The sequence below is a fragment of the Parasteatoda tepidariorum genome, chromosome 11 (genome assembly GCF_982258835.1).
Source record: "Parasteatoda tepidariorum strain Cologne lab strain chromosome 11, Ptep-v5.0, whole genome shotgun sequence".
Lineage (NCBI taxonomy): Eukaryota > Metazoa > Arthropoda > Arachnida > Araneae > Theridiidae > Parasteatoda > Parasteatoda tepidariorum.
The window spans coordinates 16686408-16709745 of NC_141765.1; the positions used below are offsets into that span (position 1 = coordinate 16686408).

Sequence of the window (23338 nt, forward strand, 5' to 3'; positions counted from 1 at the left end):
AGTTAAAAATCTAAAACCTAATGGTTATTTGATGGCCTCATTTGATGTTAAATCACTGTTCACTAATGTTCCGGTTGAGGGGGCTTTGGAATACCTAAAACTTAAGACTTTCAGAATATCATTTTTCCCAATATGACATCGATGAGTATGTTCACCTCACCCGTGTTTGTTTACAACAAAATACTTTCACGTTTGACAACAAATTTTACCGTATGACCAATGGTCTTGCCATGGGAAATCTTTTGAGCCCTATACGTAGTGACATCTATATGCATTATTTTGAAAGTAAACTATTCAAAATCTTAACTTTCCCCTTTCATAAAAGATATGTTGATGACAGTTTTGCTTTGTTAAATGAAAATAATTGTAATTTAGACCAAATTCTTAATGTTATGAACAGCATTGATTCTTGTACTCAGTTCACCTTTGAATTTGAGACTGATCAAAAACTTCCTTTCCTAGATGTTCTTGTGACTCGGAATGATAATTCATTCCATACTACTGTCTTTCATAAACCTTTTGCTGCCTCTCTTCCCCCTCAGTACAAATCCTCCCACACTCCCAACCAAAAACTTGCCTCTTTTCGGTCTTTTGTCTACCGTGCTGTTAATATTTGTTCTAACATTGATTTTCTTGATGCAGAATTAAATTACACCAAAGCCATTGCTCATGACAGAGGTGAGGTTATTCTCCTAACATTATTGATAATATTTATAAAAACTTAACTAAAGAATCGCCTACCGATAAACCTTCCAAAGAATTTTCTAACAATTTAGTCATTTTACCCTATTTTCCTAAAATAAGTCGGCAAATTGCTATTAACCTAAAGAAGTTTGATTCTAATATTATTTTCAGTCCCATTAATAAGATAAAATTTTCTAATCTCAAACAGCCCATTGACAGTCAAAATAGCTGGGGTATATACCAAATTAATTGGCAATGCGGCCTTTCATATATTGGCCAAACTAAGCGTGCCTTAAAGTGCCGTGTCAAGGAACATGAACAGGGATGAGAGTAGTCAGAAAGTTAAAAAGAGGAAATCCAAGAATATATATATACAGAAATTTAACAAAAAAAGTGCGATTTTTAAACCTGCAAGCCATGTGATTATAAATTGAGAGAATATGAATCCCGATATGAGGCTTTTAAATTACGCGAACATGAAACTCTACATCGAATTTTAAAAACTGCGTAAATACAAATCATGATGCATAATTTTTAGATCACGTAAATACGAATCACAATGCATAATTTTTAAATCGCGCGAACACAAATCACATTGTCTAACTTTTAAAGCACATATAAGTACGAAAATCGATGTTTGATATTACAACCGTAAAAACGAACCACGACATTGGATTTTAAGCTCGCGTGAATACGAATCGCTACATAGGGTTTTAAAAGAGCGCAAATACAAATCGCAATATTGGATTTTTAAATCTCGTAAATAAGAATCATAATGTACGATGTTTAAATAGGGTAAATAAGAATCACAATGCGCAACTTTTAAATCAGGTAAATACGAAAATCGATGATTGACATTAAAATCGCGTGAATAAGAATCGAGATATTTGCTGAGTCTGAACTTGGGATTTCTAAAAGACTTGTTTGAATTGTTTTTGTTTAGACATAATAAATAAAAAATTACAAGATTAATTGAATAAGCAAATAAATATTTTCACTGCAAATACAACTCCTTTAATTTTTTTTCGTTTGCTTTCACGCCAGACAACAGGGTCACGACGTCTGAATTGCGAAAATACGAGCTATCCGGCGGACGAATAAAAATAGGAAAATCTTATTTTCTGCGCGTAAAAGCGGAGAAAATAGCTAAAAATACAGAAAGGTTGGCAGCTAGGACGTAGTTTGAATTTTTTGTTTATCTTTGAAAATCGTAAATAAATATAATTATTTTATTTCAACAACTGAATTTTCAAAAAAAAAAAAAAAAAAAAAAAAAAAAAAAAAAAAAAAACGGGATATTTATAAAAAAAAAAACGAAACTTTTAGAGAATCTGAGTTTTTGATAAAAAGGCTGAAATTCGAGAGGCAAAAGCGAAAAAATCTCATCCCTGTATAAAGGTCAACCAGTTTTACCCCAAGGAAATGATTTTTAGAGAAACTTCAGGGGAGGACTTCAATACTTCGGAAATTTAAATTTCTCATAAAATACTTTAACTTGTTCAAAAAAAAAAAATAATAAATTCCGCGGTAATTAGCGGGGGAAATGGAAAAATCTGAAAGTAAGCGAAAATCCGCGAATCCGCGGAAGAATCACATCCCTGCATGAAGCTTATGTCAAAAGACAAGAATTTAAACGCTCATCTATTGCCCAACATTGTTGGGACTCTAATCATAATTTTAATTTTTCTTCTTCTAAAGTCATTCAAAATTGCTCTAGATTTTTACGAGTCTTATCATATATAAAAATTCCAAACTGTTGGTAAATGACCTATCCAGCATTCCTTATCTTTCTCCTGTTTGGAAATCTATGATTAAACCTAACTAACCACCTTTTTGTTCCTTGCTTCCTATTCGTCATCATCCATTCACCCTTCCCTCCTAATGGCCGTTGCTCTAAACCCTCTTGTGAAGTCACCTTTCTCCATATTTCTCTCATTTCTTTTTGTTGCACTGATGAAGGTTGCCCTTGGAACATACGAAACAGCTGTCTGTATTTTATAAATATTTTTGTGCTCTTTAACGTTGTTTGCTTTAGTTTGTATTTTAGCACAAAGGTCGCCCACTTGTGTATTTAAGTCCTACATGTCTCCACTTTTCTAGCTTATTACAACATTCTGTAAACTTTTCATTGACTAATTATATATTTTCTGCAGATAGCAGATTTAAAGGCACTAAGTTAAAATTTTTAAGTTCTAGGAAATTTAGGACAACTGTGCCACCTAAAGTAGTAATCTCTCTCTATTTTTACGCCTGTTCCAAATTTAGAAAGGTTTTCCCCAAAAATGTGTACGGTATTATCAGATGCTGTTGCTAATGGGCAGTTATATCCTATACAGTGTAAAGTCGCGTATCCGGAATCGGTGGGACTTCCAGAAGTCCGTATAATAGATTCTTCCGTATAATAGACCCCCAAGGTAAACAAAGCTTAAAATGATTTAAAAAACAATCTGAATCTAAGAAGCAAAAAATAAATAAACGTTATTTTTAAGGGGAACAATGCTTTAGCATTAGAATATCCAAATCAAACATAAAATATTAGAAAAAAAATATTATTGCTGAAAATATGGAAAACGAAAAAAATTTAACAGTTATGAAAATATTAATCCGCCATTTTGAACTAGAACGATTCAAGCAGGAAGGGGAAATTCATGTCATTCTGGAACAAAGCTTAAAATGATCTAAATCTAAGAAGCAAAAAATAAACATTATTTTTAAGGGGAATAATGTTTTAGTATTAGAATATCTAATCAATAAAATATGAAATATTAGAAAAAAAATATTATTGCTTAAAATATAGAAAACGAAAAAAAATTGACATATGAAAATAATAATCCGCCATTTTTAACTAGAATGATTCAAGCAAGAAAGGGAAATTCCCGTCATTCATTAAAGTGGGTAGATGGAGGAGAAAAATTCACTTCCTCCTTATTTGTGAAAGAAAATAAGTGTAAAAGGAGATCATTTAAGTTGAGGGTGGGGAAGTAACAAATTATTGTTTTCTCTCCAATCATTGGCTATCAATCAAGCATAGAGGCGGGGCACGCTGATCGGGTTCTCTTTATTTTTTCTTCTATGACTGAAAAAATCTGCTAAAGAAAGAATGCTAACCCCTTTTTCCCCCCGCCTCCTAAATATTACATGGTATGGGGAAGAACGAATGTTTTGTTTCTCAAGGACGTATATCCTTTTAGACCTACTCAAATTTCCCATTTTGACTCCCCCTCCACCTTACGCTTGCCCTGTTTACCCTTTTCCACAGTATTTCTTCTTTCAATAAAAAGGTTCCAGGAAATGCCTCTTTTACTAGCCACCAGCATGGGAAAGGAGGGGGGACTCAGTTGCGGTCTTTTGAAAACAAATCTCCCTCTTTTTCCTACATTCCAAGGGAGGAGCGTCACTAACGGTCACTCAATGGTCTTGGTAGATCTCCCCTTTCTGGTGATTTATGGGTTCGATGCGGAAAAGAGAAAATGTGTCAAAAGACTTCTTTTTTCTTTTTTTTTTTTAAAGGAAAGGGGATGATGGAGAGATGTTTGTTTATTTTGATTGTTAAAAAGTGTCCGGGAAATCGACCCTTCCGGGAAAGGGACGTCCGGATATGGGACGTTACACTGTATTAGAAATTGATGAATAAAATGACACTCAAATCATCCCATCACAAATAACAATCGTAAATAGCAAACTGTCGATTTGTCATTACACATCTTAAGATTACACCCTAAGTACTCTATCAAGCACTGCTAATCGTTCTCTTTATGGAAGTTTGAAGTAAAATAGTTTAAATTTATTAAGAAGGTTAAAAAATTTCAACTAAAGGTGAAATAAAGTACTATATATTTTAAGAGTACATACCTGCATATAACTGGAGATGCTAAAGGATGAATAGCAACTAATGGAATATTGGGAGGTAATGCTTTTTGAGTGGTATCTTTGTGCCGTTCACTAGTCCGGCGATGTGCTGTTGTAAATCGCCTGATTTGAAAAACATTAGTTCGGCATCCTAAAGCAGCATCTAAGCTAATGGATAGCCAAGATGGCTGCAAATTACGGTTGGAAGAATCTTTGCTAAAATTACAAAAATTTAAAAAATTACCAAAAAGTAATAAAACGTTAAAGCTATAAAACTAGTACAAATATACAATTTGTAAACGTATCAAAATATATTTTTTTGTTATGTGAATTTTATATACAGACCACGTAAAAAAACATTGGAGTTTAGTGAAGTTAAACCCTGTAAAATAATTCCTTAAATTTAAAAAAAATTTTTTTTGCCCAACTAATTAATAACTTTTAATGACAATTAACATAAAGCTTATTTTTTTAAATATCAAAGACTATTTAATCAATTCAAATATACAATTTTCTAGTGCAACATCAAACGTATCAATAGCATTTATTCATGATACGTAAAAATCAAATATTTTTACGACGTAAAGAAAAATATTTAAATTTAATGAAGTTCAAAACAGTGTTCTCACTACCTTCTAAAAACAATTTGGCTAATCTGAAAGAAAAGAAAAAAACATAAGCCAAATAAAAACATAGGCTGATGTTAATTCAAATATAGAAATTACCAAACCAATTTTACTCTAAAAAGTTTTGGATATCTGAAAAGAATGAAACAAAGAATAAAATTGCGTCATCAACAAATAAAACATTTTGTTGAAATTTGGCGCAATGGCGAGTGGCAGTGAAATCTCTGGCTCAAACCGTCTAAGAAAAATTTCTTACAATTGGACAAAAAAAAATTTTTAACCCATTAAAAATAATAAAAATCAAGTATCATTTACCAATATCAGACACAAAGCAGTTTTAGATAAAACTTAACTCAGTGGCACGGCAGCCCAAAGAGGGCCAAGGCCTACTGAGCCCATCTCAGTTTTCTTGACCTTGGGCTCTGGGATGCAGGAGCAGATGTTCTGGTTCGGTGGTCAACCAAACACAGAACTTCCAGTGTTTAGTCCCCAAGCAACCTGATACTCATATTATCGACCCACTAATGGGATAAAATTCTGAGTCAACCTTTCCCAGCTCGAGGATAGACCCCAGGCTCTGCAGCATGGCATGAAGCACTACCACTCTGCCACTGGACATCAGGCAGTTTTAGATACTTTTTTAAAAAGATCTAAGAAACACGCTCATGTGACACATTGGAATCAAATTTGAAACTTAATGCATTCAGCAATATAAACAGAGGATAGTTAAAACTAGAAAAAACTTAAAAAGAAATTCCTACTTTAAACAGGAAACTAAACAAAACGAGAGGAAGGAATAGAAAAATAAAAAGAATAAGTAATCTAATAAAATACTAAATTCTGTACTTCACTGCCCATCTAATATTTTTGAACATTTATAACTAAAAAATAATGGAGTTTGCTTCTTTTTAAATCAAAGCCCTTAATTATAGAACATGAATTTTGACCAAAATTAAAAAAGATAGTTGTTGAGCAAAAATAAATAAATAAAAATTTCTTAACACTTTCAAAAAGATAATAGTTCCTCTTTTATAGCAGCCAATAAAGGACATGCTAGAAATTATTATGTCCAGCTATAAATTGCTTTTATAACATTAAACAAATTTTTTCAGTGATAATGCATATAAAAATAGAAATTTCTAGCTTACTTTTTTGTTAAATGTGACTCCAAAGCATTTTGCTTCGATTTTTTATGACGATGAGTATCTGGAGGGCTCTCTGTAATTTGGTAGTCATTAGTTCTTTCTAATATAGACAACAGAGACTGAAAGAAAAGAATTACTTTTTTTAATTCAGTTTCAACACATAAACAGTACAGTAATTTCCGGTAAATAGGCCGCACCGCCGTACTGGCCGCACCCGCAAAAAACATCGTTAAAAATTTCAATTTTCATCTTATAGGCCGCACCGTCGTAAAGGCCGCACTTTCGTTTTTCGATCGATCATCGATTTTTATCAAATATCACATGTGTGAAAATACACATAAAAAATAATAATCTTTAAAACATAAACTCTATACTTAGAAAAAAGTTATTGATAAAAATTTTTTTATGTATACTCATTACATTATCATCCTCATTTTTATGTATACTTATCATAAAAAGAAAGAATTGAGAATGATCCTAAGTTAAGGATGTGTATGCGATAAAAAATAAACTAATCACAAAATAAATCAGGATTTATTTATTTATACTTTTCAAATATTTTTGAGCATATATCTATTCAAAACCATCGAAATCTGATTCTTCACTGCTGGATATTCAGCACTTAACCTGATCCTTTTTTCTTAGAAGAAATTTTTACTAACAAGAGAAAAAAAAATCAGTATAATTCTCTTTTTATTTGGATTTCATTCTGATGAAGTAAGTAACTTTATTTTATCTTTTAAAAGTAAAAAAAAAAAAAAAAAAAAAAAAAAAAAAAAAAAAAAAAAAACATAAAAACAAATCTGAGTCAAAGGAAACATCTGTTTCTAAAAGCAGTTTAAAATAAAGTGAAAGGGAAAAGTAAAAACATCTGCATTTCCAATGAACAAAATAAAGAAATGCAAGTTGGAAGAAACTGATAAATCAATCTTGACAGCTGTGCAAGTGCTCTACTCATTTGCCCCCATTTTCCCCCCCTTCAGTTTGATCATAAATTAGCCACACCCTTTTGAAATTGAAACTACGAAGTGAGATACAAAATGAATTCTATCCCTTTTGAGGCTTCTTTTTATTCAACGTAAATCAATCTCTTTTGTTTTTTATTAGATATTAATTGCTATTTTTTTTTATTATTTGATAGCTAGTTTTTATTTTTAAATCATATTTAGTTGTTAGCATGTTTTTTAATCATTATTAGTTGTTAGCTTACAAAAAATACATATTGTTATTTCTATAATATAATTATTTTAATTAATGAAATTTCTTAAGATGGGACATTTTTAAATTCACCCCATCATAATCTACGATCAAAACTGAACTAAATTTATTGTAATTAATTAATTTTCGGAAATTAACAGTATAATTTAATTATCGTAATATATGGGCGCCATATTGGAATTTCCGAAAGCGATCCGAAATTCGGCAAATTAATTTAAAAAAATAAGAAAGAAAAACGTTACCAGAGTAAACACTACGAATTAGGTTCGTTATTTTGGAAAATTTTCGCCAAACATCTGATTTTGAATAAATCCACCATGATAAAAAAATTCTACATATAGGCCGCATCGGCGTACAGGCCGCGCATCGTGACAGCCCAACTTTTAAACACGTATAGGCTGCGGCCTATTTACCGGAAATTACTGTAGTTGATTTGGTTTAAGAATATATTTTTTGGGGGGTTAAAATAATTTTTTTAAAGCTATATACGTAAATAAAAGTATATAGATAAAAAATTTTTTTTTGCTGTTTACATAATAGCTACAATAAAAACAGAGACAATCCTTTATGCATCTCATAATTTGGAACCAAAAGAACTAGTGTAAATTGGGTTAGCTGCATTCTTTAAAGTTGCTATATATTGGATGTTTACGGTTACATCATTGTTTTAAAATATAAGAACCCAAGTATAAAGACACACTACTTAAAATATATAACCACTAAACTAACATAATTTTACTAAAAGAAATTATAATAACTCTAATAAAAAAACGGGAATAGAAAAGTGCTTTCTATTGACACATTTGTTCAAAATGTTAGAAATAATAACATCCAATTATCAACTGAATCAAGGATTGTAATTCTTCTAAAAAATACCAAGAATTTCTTTGCGAGAAGGAATTTAACAAGGAGTTATTTTGCTCTATAAAAACCAAACTCTCACAATTAAAATATGGCACCACTCATACAAAGAACTATTTATAAATAACTAAGCATTTTAAGAGTCTAACAGCATTCTGTCACAATCTATTTAAGAAATTTTATTCGATATGTTCTGAGATTAGGTCTAGGAAAATTTAAATTTGATGTAAAAAGGAAGTTACCTTTACAACCCAGATTCGTGTTGGTCCATGATGGCATAAGTTTCTCAATACTCTGTGTAGTCTACCAGTATTTAATTGAGGTTCATCAACAAATAACAGAACAAGAAGACAAGCCAATGCTTCATGGTCTAACAAATATCGTCCACGCAGTCGCATAGAATTAGTAAGAGAAGTGCCAGAAAGGCCAGCTGTATTACGAGATGGACTAGAAGTACCTCTAGGAGATAGAGCATTCCATGTCCACTGTCCACGTTGAGGTAAACTATGAATAGTGTACCGAGCTCCAACACGGCCTAAAGAGGGAGAGAAAAAATTTTTACAACAGAAAACAAAAATAAAATGCTCATTTCATACTGTTTACTAAAAGCAATTAACTGAAGGGGTAAATCTCAAAATAACCATAAATTCTTTTATAAGTAGGTTTGTATATGAATTTAATGTTACAATTCCACACATTTAAAATTATAGCAGCTTATTTTTGTAATAAGTGAACAATAAAAGGATATAGACATCATGCACCTTTTTTTAAGATAACATAAATTTACTAAAATATTTATTTCACAGGATTTGTTTCATCAATAGCATAGATCACAAGAACTGAATCCCCTTCCTCTAGGTTTACCAAGCATGTGGCAGGAGAAGTACAAGCAGTCACTTTCTCAGATTCTGTTACATCCTTATTCTTTACTTACATTATCAGATGCCAACTGCTCCAGAGGCGCCATAATAATTTAAAAAACGGTAAACAAGTACATATTAAATTTCGCAAAGATTTGACTAATTTTGTTTACTTTTTAAACTGTGTCACATGACTTAAACATAAACAAGTGGCGAATTATACAATCCTTTGAATTATTTGGAAATAGTGGTGGATAAAGACCTAATAAATTGAATTTATTAAACGAAGATTCCCACATTTATAAACTACCACTCGAAAATATTTATTTGCTGTCCGGAGCAAATTGGCATCTCTGCATTATTACTAATTTGTTGTGCTAATTAAAGTAAAATTACAATGATTTAAAAAATATAAGGGAAATTAAACTTTCTATTTCAATTATTAATAGAGCATTATTTTTAAAACAATTTGTGCTATAGTAAGTGTTGTTAATATGCGAACAAAACCCCATTTTTCCTCTCTCTCTCTCAGGTTAGTTGCATAAGTTAGTGTAACGACTTCCCGATAGGGAAAATCCGAATATAGTAGTTGAATCAGCTGCCTGAGTGTTGGGTGGTTCGTTCGGTCGCATCATAAGCTATGATGACTGATTAAGTGTATTTTCTTTCGCATAGCACTATGTGTGCGTAATGTTATTTCCTCAAGTTGTATTTCAATAAACTCTTTATTTGCTGGCATTGCCTCTGTGTTCTTCAACAAAACAGTTGGTAGCAGAGCGTGGTTTACGATCACCAAGGAAAAAGGCTTTGAATTTGAAAAAACTAATGTCGGCATTGGCGGAGGAAGCTCCAACTGACCCTGTTAAATTGCAGGTTTGGGAAACTACTAACCAAGATGCCGTATCATACTTGAAGTTGTCGCTATCAGACGAAAAGGCTTTACAATATGCAGAATAAAAGGATGCAAAAGTGTTGTGGACAAGGATTAAAACTACCTACACTGGGCTTGAAGAAGATAGAAAGATTGATACGGGTGCCGAACTTAAGAGCTTAGAAATGCTGGATTCTGAAGCCGTAAACGATTATATAGCTCGAGCTAAAGGATTATCTACTAAGTGTGCTTCCTTGGGACTGAAAATATCAGACAGAGAATTGGTGTTTTACACAGTCAGAGGTCTAGCTGGAAAATATAAGCGCATAAACAGGGATGAGAGTAGTCAGAAAGTAAAAAAGAGGAAATCCAAGAATATATATATATATATATATATATATAAACAAAAATTTGACAACTAAAGTGCGATTTTTAAACTTGTAAACCATGTGATTATAAATCCCGATAAGAGGCTTTTAAATCAAGTGAATATGAAACTCTACATCGAATTTAAAAAATGCGAAAATACAAATCATGATGCGTAATTTTTAGATCACGATGCATAATTTTTAAATCGCGCGATATTACAACCGCAAAAACGAATCACGACAATGGATTTTAAGCTCGCGTAGCTACATTTGGTTTTAAAAGCTCGTAAATACAAATCGCGATATTGGTTTTTTAAATCTCGTAAATAAGAATCCCAATGTACAATATTTAAATCGCCTGAATAAGAATCGCAACGTTCAACTTTTAAATCAGATAAATACGGAAATTGATGTTTGATAATAAAATCGCGATTTTAAAAATGCATAAATACAAAACACGATATTGGATTTTTAAATCTCGTAAATACGAGTCATAATGTACGATATTTAAAAAGCGTAAATAAGAATTGCAATGCGCAACTTTTAAATCAGGTAAATACCAAAATCAATGATTGATATTAAAATCGCGTGAATAAAAATCGAGATCTTTGCAGAGTCTGGACTTGGGATTTCTAAAAGGCTTGTTCGTATTTTTTGTTTAGACGTAATAAATAAAATTTTACAAGATTAATTGAATGAGCAAATAAATATTTTCACCGCAAATCAAGCTCTAATTTTTTTCTCTTTTTTTGTTTGCTTTCACTCCAGAATACAAGAAGCAGCGACGTCTGAATTATGAAAATACGAGCTATCCCGCCGACGGATAAAAAATACGGAAAATCTTATTTTCTGTGCATGAAATCGGAGAAAATAGCTAATAATAGTGAAAATGGGGAAGGGTTAGCAGCTAGGACGTAGTTTAAATTTTCTGTTTTTCTTTGAAAATCATAAATAAATATAATGATTTTATTTCAACGACCGAATTTTTTTTTAAAAAAAAGCGGGATATTTATGTATAAATATATATATATATATATTAAAAAAAACTCGTAGAGAATTGGAGATTTTGATAAACAGACTGAAATTCGAGAGACAAAAGTGAAAAAAATCTTAGCCCTGTATGAAGGTCAACCAGTTTTATCCCAAAGAAATGATTTTTAGAGAAACTTCAGAGGGAGGAATGAGGAATTCAATAATTTCGCTCCGCGGAAAATTAAATTCTTCATAAAATATTTTAACTTGCGCAAAAATTTTCAGCGGAAATTAGCGGAAAAAATGGAAAAATCTGAAAAAAAGCGGAAATCCGCGAATCCGCGGAAGAATCTCATCCCTGCATAAAACAAGTTTTAAAAACTCAACGAGAAAAGCCGCTAGAAGAAATACTCGAAGTCTTAAGAGAAGAAAAAGATTTACTACAGAAATCCAGTGGACAAAGAAATTTCGAATCTACGCACGCTACTCAGAAGAAGAATTTACCAAGGAAAATTTGCTATGCCTGTAGATGACCGGAACATATAGCGAGGAATTGTTAATCAAAACATCAAGAAGTGGGAACTGATAGAGGCTACAAACCATCGACAAGTAGAGCAAAAGGTCGTCGAAAACCAAATTTTCAAGAAACATTGTTATCCGATAGTGCTACTCCAGATAATTTCGCTTTAGTTTCAGTTGAACAGAAAGGACAAGTGGACGGATGTTGGATCATGGACAGCGGGGCCACGTCTCATATGTGCAAGATGAATGCTGGTTTGATTCTCTAGATGTTTGCGACAGTAAAATATACCAGGCAGGTAAGACTTTTACATTGGATACTAAAGGAACCGGAACTGTTAAAGCTATTTCACTAAGTAATAATGCAAAAATTATAATTGGTAATGTATTGTATGTACCAGAATTGCATCATAATTTACTGTCAGTTACATGTTTAATGGATAAAGGGTATAAGGTTAAATCACATTCAAACTCAATATTAATTATTGCTCCTAATGGACGCTTAGTTTTGAAAGCTTTAAATGCGAAAAAAAATTAGAAGTTAAGCTAAAACCTAATGTTAACGAGGTATGCTTTTCTGGGTATAACAAAGTTAAAATGAATGTAATTTGGCATAAAAGATTGTGTCAGTTAAATGCTGATTATATGTGTAAAATGTCTAAAGTGTTAAATTTAAAAATTGATAATGAATTATCTTGTGAATCATGTGATATTTCCATTACTAGAAAACCTCATTATAGTATTTTAGCTCCTCAAATTTCAGCAATTTTAGAATTAATACATGGTGATTTGTGTGGACCACTTCCAGTTAAGTCTTTAGGTAATTCAAGATATTTTTTAACAATAGTAGATGATTTTTCTGGCATGCATTTTACTAATTTTCTTAAGAACAAAACTGACGTATTTGATAAAATTGTAAGTTTTAAGCTGAAATTTGAAAACTTACTAAATAAGAAATTTCGTAGTGATAATGGCCTTCAGTTAGTAAATAAAGATCTTGAGTTTTATTTAACTAAATGCGGAATTACACATGAAAAATCTGTACCGTACAACCCACAAAATTTGGGTAAAGCTGAACGAGCTAATAGAGTTTTGTTAGATAGAGCTAGAACATTAATCTATGGTAGTAAACTTCCTTTAAATTTTTGGACTGAACCAATAGCCTATGCAACACGTTACGAATCTAACTCCTCAAAAAAGTAAAACTGATGTTGCAAAAGAATTATTCTTTAATAAAAAGCAGACTTATAAATATCAACGTGTTTTTTGATCCACAGTATACTATCACGTTCCTAAAGCTTTAAGACACAAACTTTCTATTCCAGGTAAAAAGAGTATTATGCTGGGATATTCGAATGAAAGACGAGCTTATCGTATTTATGATCCTGAAAGAAATAAAGTAATCGAAGAGTGTTCAGTAAAATTTAATGAGAAATTATTAGGTAGTAGTAATTTGTTCAGTGAGGATAAATCTAATGACATCGATAAATTTTTTAATATCCAAACTAACGTAGAAGACCAAAATACAAGTTTTGAATTTCCACTGGATTTGAAGGATAGCCGAGATTTAAGTGAAACTAAAACTCGTGGTCGTCCAGTAGGTTCAACTAAAGAAAAAACTAGGGAATCAAATGAACAACGAATAACTGAAGATGAAAACAGATTACTAGAGCTAGGTGTACGTTGGTCAGATAGAATAAAGCCAAAAGCAAGTTCAAACTTAGTAACTAATATTCCAAGTAATTTTGATGAAGCTAAACGTGATAAAAATTGGTTAAAATGGGAAAAAGCAATGAATGAAGAATTAAATTCTATTCGCAAACTCGATGTTTGGGATCTAGTTGATAAACCTGAAAATGTAAAAATAGTTAAGAGTAAATGGGTTTTTACCATGAAAAAAAATAAATACAAAGCCAGGTCAGTAGCAGCAGGTTTTAATCAAGTAAAAAATCTTGATTATTCAGAGTCTTATTCACCTGTGTTAAATACCGAATCCTTGCGTTTGTTGTTAGCATTATCTGCCAAATTAAATTTAGAAGTAAAATTTTTAGATATAAAAACTGCCTATCATTATAGTGATTTAGAAGAAACTATATATGACTATTTCCTCAGGTTTCAAACATTTGTATGGTGAAAATAAAGTATGCAAATTAAAACGTAGACTTTATGGATTACCCCAATCAGGTCGAAATTGGCATTTACATCTTAAACAGGAATTAGAAAAACTTAGTTTAAAACAGCTAGCTTCGGATTATTGTATTTTCACTACAATAGAGAATTCTAAATATTTTTATATTGGAATATAAGTAGATGACTTAATAGTTATTTATTCAGACTTGCAAATGTATGATATAGTGGGAAAATTATCTTGGATATTTGAAGTGAGAGAAAATACAGAGAATAAATTTCTAGGTATTGAAATAAATAAAAGAGCAAAGGGCACAGCTTTGTCTCAAACTGAATATATAAACTATTTATTTCAGAAACATGGTATGTTTGATTCTAAATGAGTAAAAATACCAATCGTAAGAGGTGAGGCTAGGAGTTTTAACTGTTCAAACGAAATGGTTAATCAAACACAATATCAAGAATAAATATGGGAACTTTTATATCACTTGAACAGAACTCGACCAGACTTAGCATTTGTCATGAGCTACTTATCTCAATTCGATCATAAACCTGAGAAACGACACTTTAATTTAGCTAAAAGAGTGTTAAAATATCTCAATGGTACAAAGGATAAAAAATTATTTTTTAGTAACAAATCAGGACTTTTGACTGCTCATGCCGATGCAAGCTGGGGAAATTCTGAAAATAGGAAATCATTTTCAGGAGAAATTGTAATGTTAGGTGATTCTTTAATTTCATGGAAGAGCAATAAACAAAAAACAGTTGCTCTATCCACTTGCGAAACAGAACTTGTTTCTTTAGGTGGTGTTTGTAAAGAACTAATGTGGATATTAAATTTATTAGAAGAATTGCATTGTTCTATATTTGTAAAGAAATCTGTGACCATTTCGTCAGACAATCAATCTGCAATTGATTGGATGAATAGTGCAAAATCATCTTCTAGAATGAGACATATCAATTTGAAACTTCATTACGTAAAGGATATAATTGGCAAAATTATAAAAGCAGAGTATGTGCAAACCGACGAAATGATCACAGATTTCCTAACTAAAGCTGTAACTTTTGACAAGCTCACATGGACTTCGTCACAAATAAATTTAATTGATTGATTGTTAATAAGTAAGTAGTATGAGAAATTAGTTTATTTATGTTTTATATTTTGTGGAAAAAATGTGTATTTATTCGCAGGGGGAGTGTTGTTAATATGCGAACAAAACCTCATTTTTCTTGCGTAAGTTAGTATAACGACTTCCTGATAGGGGAAATCCGTACATAGCAGTTGAAGCAGCTGCCTGAGTGATGCATGGTTCGTTCGGTCGCATCATAAGATATGATTACTGATTAAGTGTATTTTCTTTTGCATAGCACTGTGTGTGCGTAATATTATTTCCTCAAGTTGTATTTTAATAAACTCGTTATTTGCCGGCATTGCCTCTGTGTTCTTCAACAAAACAATAGTAAGAAGGTAGCCAATTAGATTGCAGCTCTTTTCCAAATTTGCATAGCTTGAATATGCAAAATGTTGATTTAAGTGAATTTAAAATGGAATACTCTCAATTCTAAATAATAAAATAAAAAAAAACAGTTGATACACAACCCCTCACATAACATTAGTGCCAGCTGGATGTTTATAAACAAGATGGCAAGTAAATGTTACAGCTATTAGGCTTGTTTTAATGTCGACTTTTTTCTCTTGTTTATATAGGAACATTTGTAGCTTATTTCTTTTGTCTTTTAAGTATTAATTACATATTTTAGTTATTTACAAAAATTCATTATTTACAAGATTATCACATGATATGATAATCAATTACTAAATTGCATAGTGAATTTAAACTTGGTGAGCTGGCCTACTTGAAATAGAATGGAAAGAACAATTGTTAACACAAACAAATGCTACATTTCAACAGCCAATCAGGATCAATATTTATGATAACGTCAACTGCAGGTATCCAATTTATAATTGACCAATTAACCTACAAGTGTCAGGTCAGAATAAAAATCAATTTGAAATAAATGAAAACCTATTAATCTTAATTTCAAGCCATTTAAATAGACATAAAAAGAGCATTTTAAATGTTAATTTTTTTTTACTCTCACATTTAAAATAGCTCCAAAAATAATTACTTTTCAACCAAATTTTGTTTTTCTAGACTCAAGTTTCTCAATATAACTCAAGTTTCTTTTGAATTTTAACAAAAATTTGCAAAATTAATAAAAATTTGTTTCAATTCAAAATAACATATTAGATCAAAATGAATATTTTTCCCCCAGAAGAGTGAAAATGATAATAAATGTTGACCTCAAATTGTATACTTAGAAATAACTTTAAAGTGTGAATAGTAAAATTTAAAAATTAACATGGTCCGTTAATGGTTGGATGTACTGGCTGCTCTTTCATCACAACTTAAAACAGAAACCAAACATTTGTCTAGTATCAATACAATAACCTCCTAAATAGCAACTTAAAAGCATAACTGTTTTCTGATAATAAAAAAAGTAAACTTTTCTTTTAAAAGCAATTTCTTTTGCTCTTTGGATTAGGATGTTGACAAAGATTTTGTTTGCAAATTTTTGAATTTTCTAGGCTTTTAGTAACATAATTAGAAAATTTCCAGGTTCAATACACGGTAAAAAATTTATGCAACATTTTATAAATTTAAATAAAGCTACACATTTACAAAATCGTGATTTGATTGTAAAGTTAAAAACTTCCTTTCATTCATTTTTATATTTAGAGAGATTGAAAAATAATTCATTAAGAAACAAATTTTTGAAATATAAAATAAAATCTTTTAACAGTCAGAAAGCAATTCGAAAATTTTTTACATCACTGTTTTTACTGAATCTTTTCATTCTAACAATCATGCGAATCACAGGAAAAAATGCTTGAAATTTTTATGAGCTAAACTATTATTCAAATATTAAATCTACATATATATACATAATTTATTTGAAGAAAATATTATAAGATGAATATTATAATTATAATATATTATAAGTTATATATTATATATTATAAGTTATTACCTCAAAAGATTTTTCTTAAAAAACTGAAAAATTAATGTAAGCTTCACCTGGATAATATCCAGATTGGATTCATAGCAGGTACCTAATTCAGTAGAGGAATGCCTTCCAAGACGAAGTAATGTGTAGCGTTTTGCTGTAGATGGGCCACCCAGGCACTGAAGGTTCAGTTAGATTTACTTTGAAACATAAAAGGGAGTTTGTTTATATTTCCAATTGTTTTATTATGGTTAACTTTAAATTTAATGTTTATAGAGTTAATTTTTCTTCTATTTATATATTTTATTTTTTCCTAATCTTTTTACACATTCTCAGACCCACATACTTGATTGGTACTCGAACCTTCAACTTTCTAAATTCTGTTTTTTATCTGGTGATTTTATGGTGGTATCTTTGATTCTCAATATTTCAGTATATAATCTTCATCTGACTTGCAGTGGGTTTATTTTGTTTTTATCTTGGGACAGTATATTGATTTAATTGTTTGTATTAATAAACTGCAAATCGTTGAAACTGTTCCCACTCTAGCTGCATGGCAACTACCATGTATGCGAGTGTTTCCATTTTAATTTCTTTTTGATAGCTCGATTGCTATTTTCAGTATTTCTTTATTATTTAGCTTGTTATTTGGTGTTAATGATTTTGGTTTTCCTCTGTTGTGCTGACACTTTCAGTTCTCTTATGAGGTAATAACTTATTTTATTTCATCTTATAATATTTTCTTCAAATACTCTTCCAGGTGTGACATTAGCAGCTTGGTGCTGTCGCAACTTGGAATTTTATATCTTGTATTTTTTTCATTCGATTTTCATAATTTTTGTATTTCTTAAATTGCATTAATATATATATATAAGAAAACATTACATTAATAAAAAATTATGACACCGATAAATGAACAAAAAGCTATCATAGAGCTAGCATGACAGTTTTTATTCTTGAATGCATTGATTTAATTGTTATCGATACAATATGTTTATAATTATAGGAAGTCTTTCGAAAGCCTATGCTACTTTATTGCCAAAGAAGAAAAAAACAGTAAATCGTTTTATCTTCAAGTAAAAACAAAATTTGCATTATTATTAAAGGCAATTATTTCTATAATATGAATTCCTATAAGAATAAAAAAAAATAATTCAAATGGAGTTGTGCTATTAATACTACTTAGTTGCGAAAACATAATTTACCAGCTGATCGTAAAATCCGTGATAAAGCTGTACCAGCATGAGATGAAAAGAAACGTTCTTGAATTTGCCTATGTCGAGCCTCTAGTTCTCTACGTAATGCATGAGCTTCTGAAGCAAGTTCTGGGGGTAAAACAGCTAACAGACTATCATCCATATCAGCTAAAACCTATGACAATAGAAAATATTATAATTCAACCAAAGCAGTAAGAATAATAAAAAGTATCTGACAATATTGATATTCCAATCTAGATGGTACAAGGAAAGCCACTCCTTTCTACCCTTTATGTTTACTTGATATAAAATATACCAGCGACAACTAAATAATAGAACAGTGTTAAGTAAACAAATTTAATTCTTTTAGTAGTGGACTTGAAAAAAAAGCTTTCAATTTTATTACGCAAGATTTTGTGCAAGAAATTAAAAGTAAATTATAACTTACAATAAACTTAATTTCATAATTAGTTCAGAATTTAAAATGAAAAAAGAACTTTACCGCAAATGTAATAAATAATTCTGAACAGTCTGCCTGGTACAATGTTTAATCTTCATTGTGTTAAGGCACCATATTGAGCCAGTTAAACTTTTTTTTTAAATAAGTTGATTCTTTTCAAACTTTAAAAGAATTATTTTCCAATTTCACATTTCAAGAACTTAGAATAATGCAAATATTTTCTTCGCTTATTTTCTTATGTATCTAATGCCCTACAATAATAGAAGAGGAGCTTTCAATTTTTGACATTTTTTTAAATTTCTCAAGAAATACTTAAGAGTTTTTTGTAACTTCAGAGATGTTTAGTTCATGCAATTTTTCATACTTAGCAATAAGCTTCAAAGCTTTCAGTGGTTTGAGTGACTGAAAATAAATAATTACAGAAGAAAACAAGTTTTATTATAACACCCTACGGCAGAAAATTAAGCAATTAACTTGAAACTTGCATTGATTACTTTGGTTTTATTTGCAATTACTGCTTAAAACTACTTAAGCCTAGCTAGAATATTTATAAAAACAAGCTTTTTTGTCTAATTTTTTTTGTCTTTTTTGCCATAATTTAAAAAATATTCAGTTAAATTAAAGAATTTTTTAGAGCAATTTAAAATTAAATACAAAAATCTTGTCTTAAAATGTGAGGAAGCTTAAAACTATGCAAGATATGAGTATTTAAAATAGTTCTCTTTTATTCTGCATGAGCAAAAAAAATTAAAAAGATTTTTTCATTTTTTCGTAGTTGAATCATAATTGACAATTAATGAAACAAGGCTTATTTGAATATCTTAAAAACGTAAAAAGTTGTGAGCAATTTTCTATGCAGTTTTTGTACTTTTTAAAATAAAGCTGAAAATAATGAGGGGTTTTCCACTAACTTTATTTTGTAGTATTGCAAATGACACTACCATATCGCTTAACAATAAGAACAAAATAAAATTTGAGGAAAACTTGACCATTTTGAGTTTCATTTTCAAAAGTAAAAAAAAAAAAAAAAAAAACATTGAAAATAGCTCGCAACTTTAAGTTTTTAAGATATTCAAATAGGACTTTTCCTCATTAGTTGCCAAATATGATTCACTATAAAAAAAATTGTTTTTTTTGTATGAGCAGAACAAAAGAGCTACTTTAAAAACTCATATCTAAATTAATTTTAATCAAATTTTTTTTAAAAAAATATTACATTTCATTTTAAATTGCTACAAAAATTTCATTTAATTTTACTGAATATTTTTAAAATTATAGCCAAAAATGTAAGACAAAAAATTTGTTTTAATAAAAATGTCCATATCTTTATAAATATAGCCAGAATTACGAAATTTATGCAGTTATTGCAAATAATAGTTAAAGTAATTTTTCAAGTTACAAGCTTATTTGCTTGATTTTCTGGCATAGTGTGTTTAAAAATACTAGTTTTCATTCGTAATTTATTGTTGGCCCCTCAAACCACTGAAAGCTTTTAAGTTTATTGTTAAGTATGAAAAATCACACGAACCAAACAACTATGAAGTTATAAAATAATCTTCTGAGTATTTCTTGAAATATTTTTTTAAAAATGTCAAAATGTGAAAGTGTTTCTTTCATTATTATAGGGTAGTGTACATTTATATTATTCTAACTCATTTGAATATTGAATAAAAAAATTTTGTACAAACATATATAAATATATTTGAGAGACCACAAAACATTTTTTTCCACACATTTTATTGCATATTTATTTCCTTTAAATCTTAAGTTTCCAATCTTTTGTGGATCATCGCCTGCTTTGCAAGTTAAAAAAATTGAAAAGCTTCCTTATTAAAAAAATAATAATAATAAAATAAAATAGCAAATACTGTAAAATGGGGTTACTTTGGGACAGGTTATTTAACTTTGGGACGCTCGCATTTTCTGAAGTTAAATGGCTTCCAATAATTGTAAAGCAAAAACAAAGTTTTAGAGTTAATGAACATATTTTATTTATAATTTAAAACCTTTTTGTCTTTTAGATCATTTTATTTATCATAATAACCAACAATATTTGTTATTTTCCCTCAACAGTTTAGAATTACTTTAAACTTATTGAGCTGTTTTCAAAAATATAAAACAGGAATTTTTAAACAAAAAAAACAATTTTTTAAAAAATGGAATTTTTCAGTGGTTGAGTAAAAGAATAATTAGTATCCACACAGCTAAGCATTTGATTGTGGAATAGCCAATTAGCCAAAGATTCAACAATAATAATCTGTGCATTCCAGTGGATGTATCATTTTTTAAACACTCCTACAAGTAAAATCCTAAGCATAGGTACACATGGCTTTATTTTGAGATGTGATAATTTTTGGCAAGTGAAAAATTACAGACACTAAGAGGTAATTAATCTCAACTATCAATATGACAAACAAAATCTTTAACTTCAAGTCTTCATAATCAGGGTGACCACTCAAATCAGGTTTCAAATTTCCCTGATTTTTCCAGGTTTTCCAGTAAAAATCTTAAAATTTCCAGGTCAGCATGTTTTTTTCTTCTTCTGCTAAAGTGTAGTATAGGTGTAAGAAATGTGTCAATATTAGTGAATATTAGTGAATATCATCTTGAATAGATGTGGAGGAAATAATATGTTTAGCTTGATGAAAATAACGCTTTTAAAGAATTAAATTTTTTTTAAGTGTTAAATAGTTTTTGCACAAAATGTAAAAATATCAATGACCCAAAACAACCTTGGATAAGTACAGTTTAATACATTTTTATTAAGCAAAAGAAATTAATTCCAGGTGATTAGAAACCAATAAATTTTTTTATTTACTTACATTTCAATATAGAGCCATTTTATACTGTATTTTACACAAACAGCACTCTTCATAAAATTCATTGAAATAATTTTCTTTAAACCAATATCATAATTCAAATGTTTAAATAATGTTGTTTGCTTCAAATTAGCCCTATTACTTTAAGACATATTCAGTATTTGTAAAGGAAAAATTGTTGCATATTCTATAGAAGAAAAAATGAGATAAATTTCTTTAACTTTTATTCTTTTTTTTTTCTTTCTTAATGGAAATTAGAATATATTAAGAATTCCAATCTAATATGGTTTCCTAGTGTAGATGAGTTAATTGGTTTTGTTTTAACATCTGGGCAATTCATGGTGTCGGAAAAAAATGAACATTAATTTCTTAGAAAAGCTATCTTATAAAACAAAAGTTTATAATCAAATTTTTACATTAAATATTTAGTATATCATAACCTAAAGAGAAACAGTTTATTTTATAAAAGCTGATTATTATAAGTTCAAACTAAATTGATTAAATTGTTGCTGTCTAATGTGAATCTCATCGTGAAAGCAAAAAATTATTACTAATTTACAAATTGTCTAAACCCTGAATTTGTTTGTAATTTAAATGTAAATTTGACTGAATTTTGAAGCTGACATTTGAATAAAAAAGTCTATGCAGTTGTTTGTAAAATATGATACATAATTTGAAATTTTTTACTTCAGTGTCAGACAAAAATTTCTCAATTTGGATAGAAATTTAAGTTAATGATAACCATTATAATGACTGAAAATTACTTTAATTTTAATCTTAATGCTATAAATATTATTTTTTAATTAAATAGCTTCTTTAAATCTAAATTGTCTTCTATTTCCTGTTGGAATGGTCAGATTAATATGTTTTATAACATTTTCTATCTTATAAAAGTTAGTTGAAAAATCATTCATTTTAACTATGCAATGTATATTAACAATAATGTAATATATTAACATCAGTGTAATGTATTAAATATATAAATAAAACTCATATTTAAGCAATATTTTCTTCAATTTAATCATTTTAAAAATCATGGAATAAAAAACTATTTTTTTTTTTGAATATGGGAAAAAATACATTTAAAAAAAAATCAATTGAAAAAAAATAATCATTGTATATTAAAAAGAAAAAAACAAAAATTTTTTACTGTATTATTAGCCCATAACAAATTTTTGCGGGCAGCGAAAAAAAGATAATAGCTTTATTATTATTATCATTAGACTGCATAAAATTAAATAATCTTTTTGTAGCAGACAATATTTATCGATATGCCTTTTACTTCTATTTAGTGGCATAGCTAGGAGTGAATAAGAAAGAGCATATGTTCGGTTGTAGCATAAAAGATGCACCAAATTTTTGGAAAAAAAATTAATATGAATTCAAGAATAAATTTTTATTTCTTTTTAAACACCCCTCTCCAGTTTCATTAAATAACTCATAATTTTTATCCCATTTACCTAAAAATCGAATAGGATGTGAGTTATTGTTGTAGTTTGCTATGCAAGTAGGTTAAATATTTTTTCACAATTTTATTTTTCTCTTTACTCAAAAAATAAATAACTACATAAAGTTCTGAAATTATTTTTTCTCTAAATACATATATTTTTCAAGTTCTAAGCAAATTGATTTATTTAAAATGTTCTAAATGAAATCAAATTGCTACTAAAAATATTAAAACTGAGATGCTTACCTCAAGTAAATAAATTAAATCAAATTAAAAATATATATTAAAACTTTATTGATCAATTTTA

The 23338-nt window shown here is 29.4% G+C and overlaps 2 protein-coding genes across 15 annotated transcripts in view; one reads left to right on the forward strand and one right to left on the reverse strand.

Annotated features, from left to right (window-relative positions):
* Window positions 1-23338, reverse strand: part of HUWE1 (HECT, UBA and WWE domain containing E3 ubiquitin protein ligase 1) — a 294173-nt gene that overhangs the window by 42411 nt on the left and 228424 nt on the right. For all 14 annotated transcript variants that reach the window (XM_087154722.1, XM_087154721.1, XM_087154731.1 and 11 more), the window contains 4 exons: window positions 18315-18480; window positions 8626-8918; window positions 6308-6423; window positions 4537-4749 (listed from right to left, as the gene is read on the reverse strand). In XM_087154722.1, coding sequence (XP_087010848.1) covers window positions 4537-4749; window positions 6308-6423; window positions 8626-8918; window positions 18315-18480 — 788 coding nt within the window. The remainder of the gene's footprint in view (window positions 1-4536; window positions 4750-6307; window positions 6424-8625; window positions 8919-18314; window positions 18481-23338) is intronic.
* LOC147801254 (uncharacterized) lies at window positions 213-1012 on the forward strand. The gene is given in 2 exon segments (XM_087155092.1): window positions 213-677; window positions 680-1012. Coding segments are annotated over 2 exon segments (798 nt in total).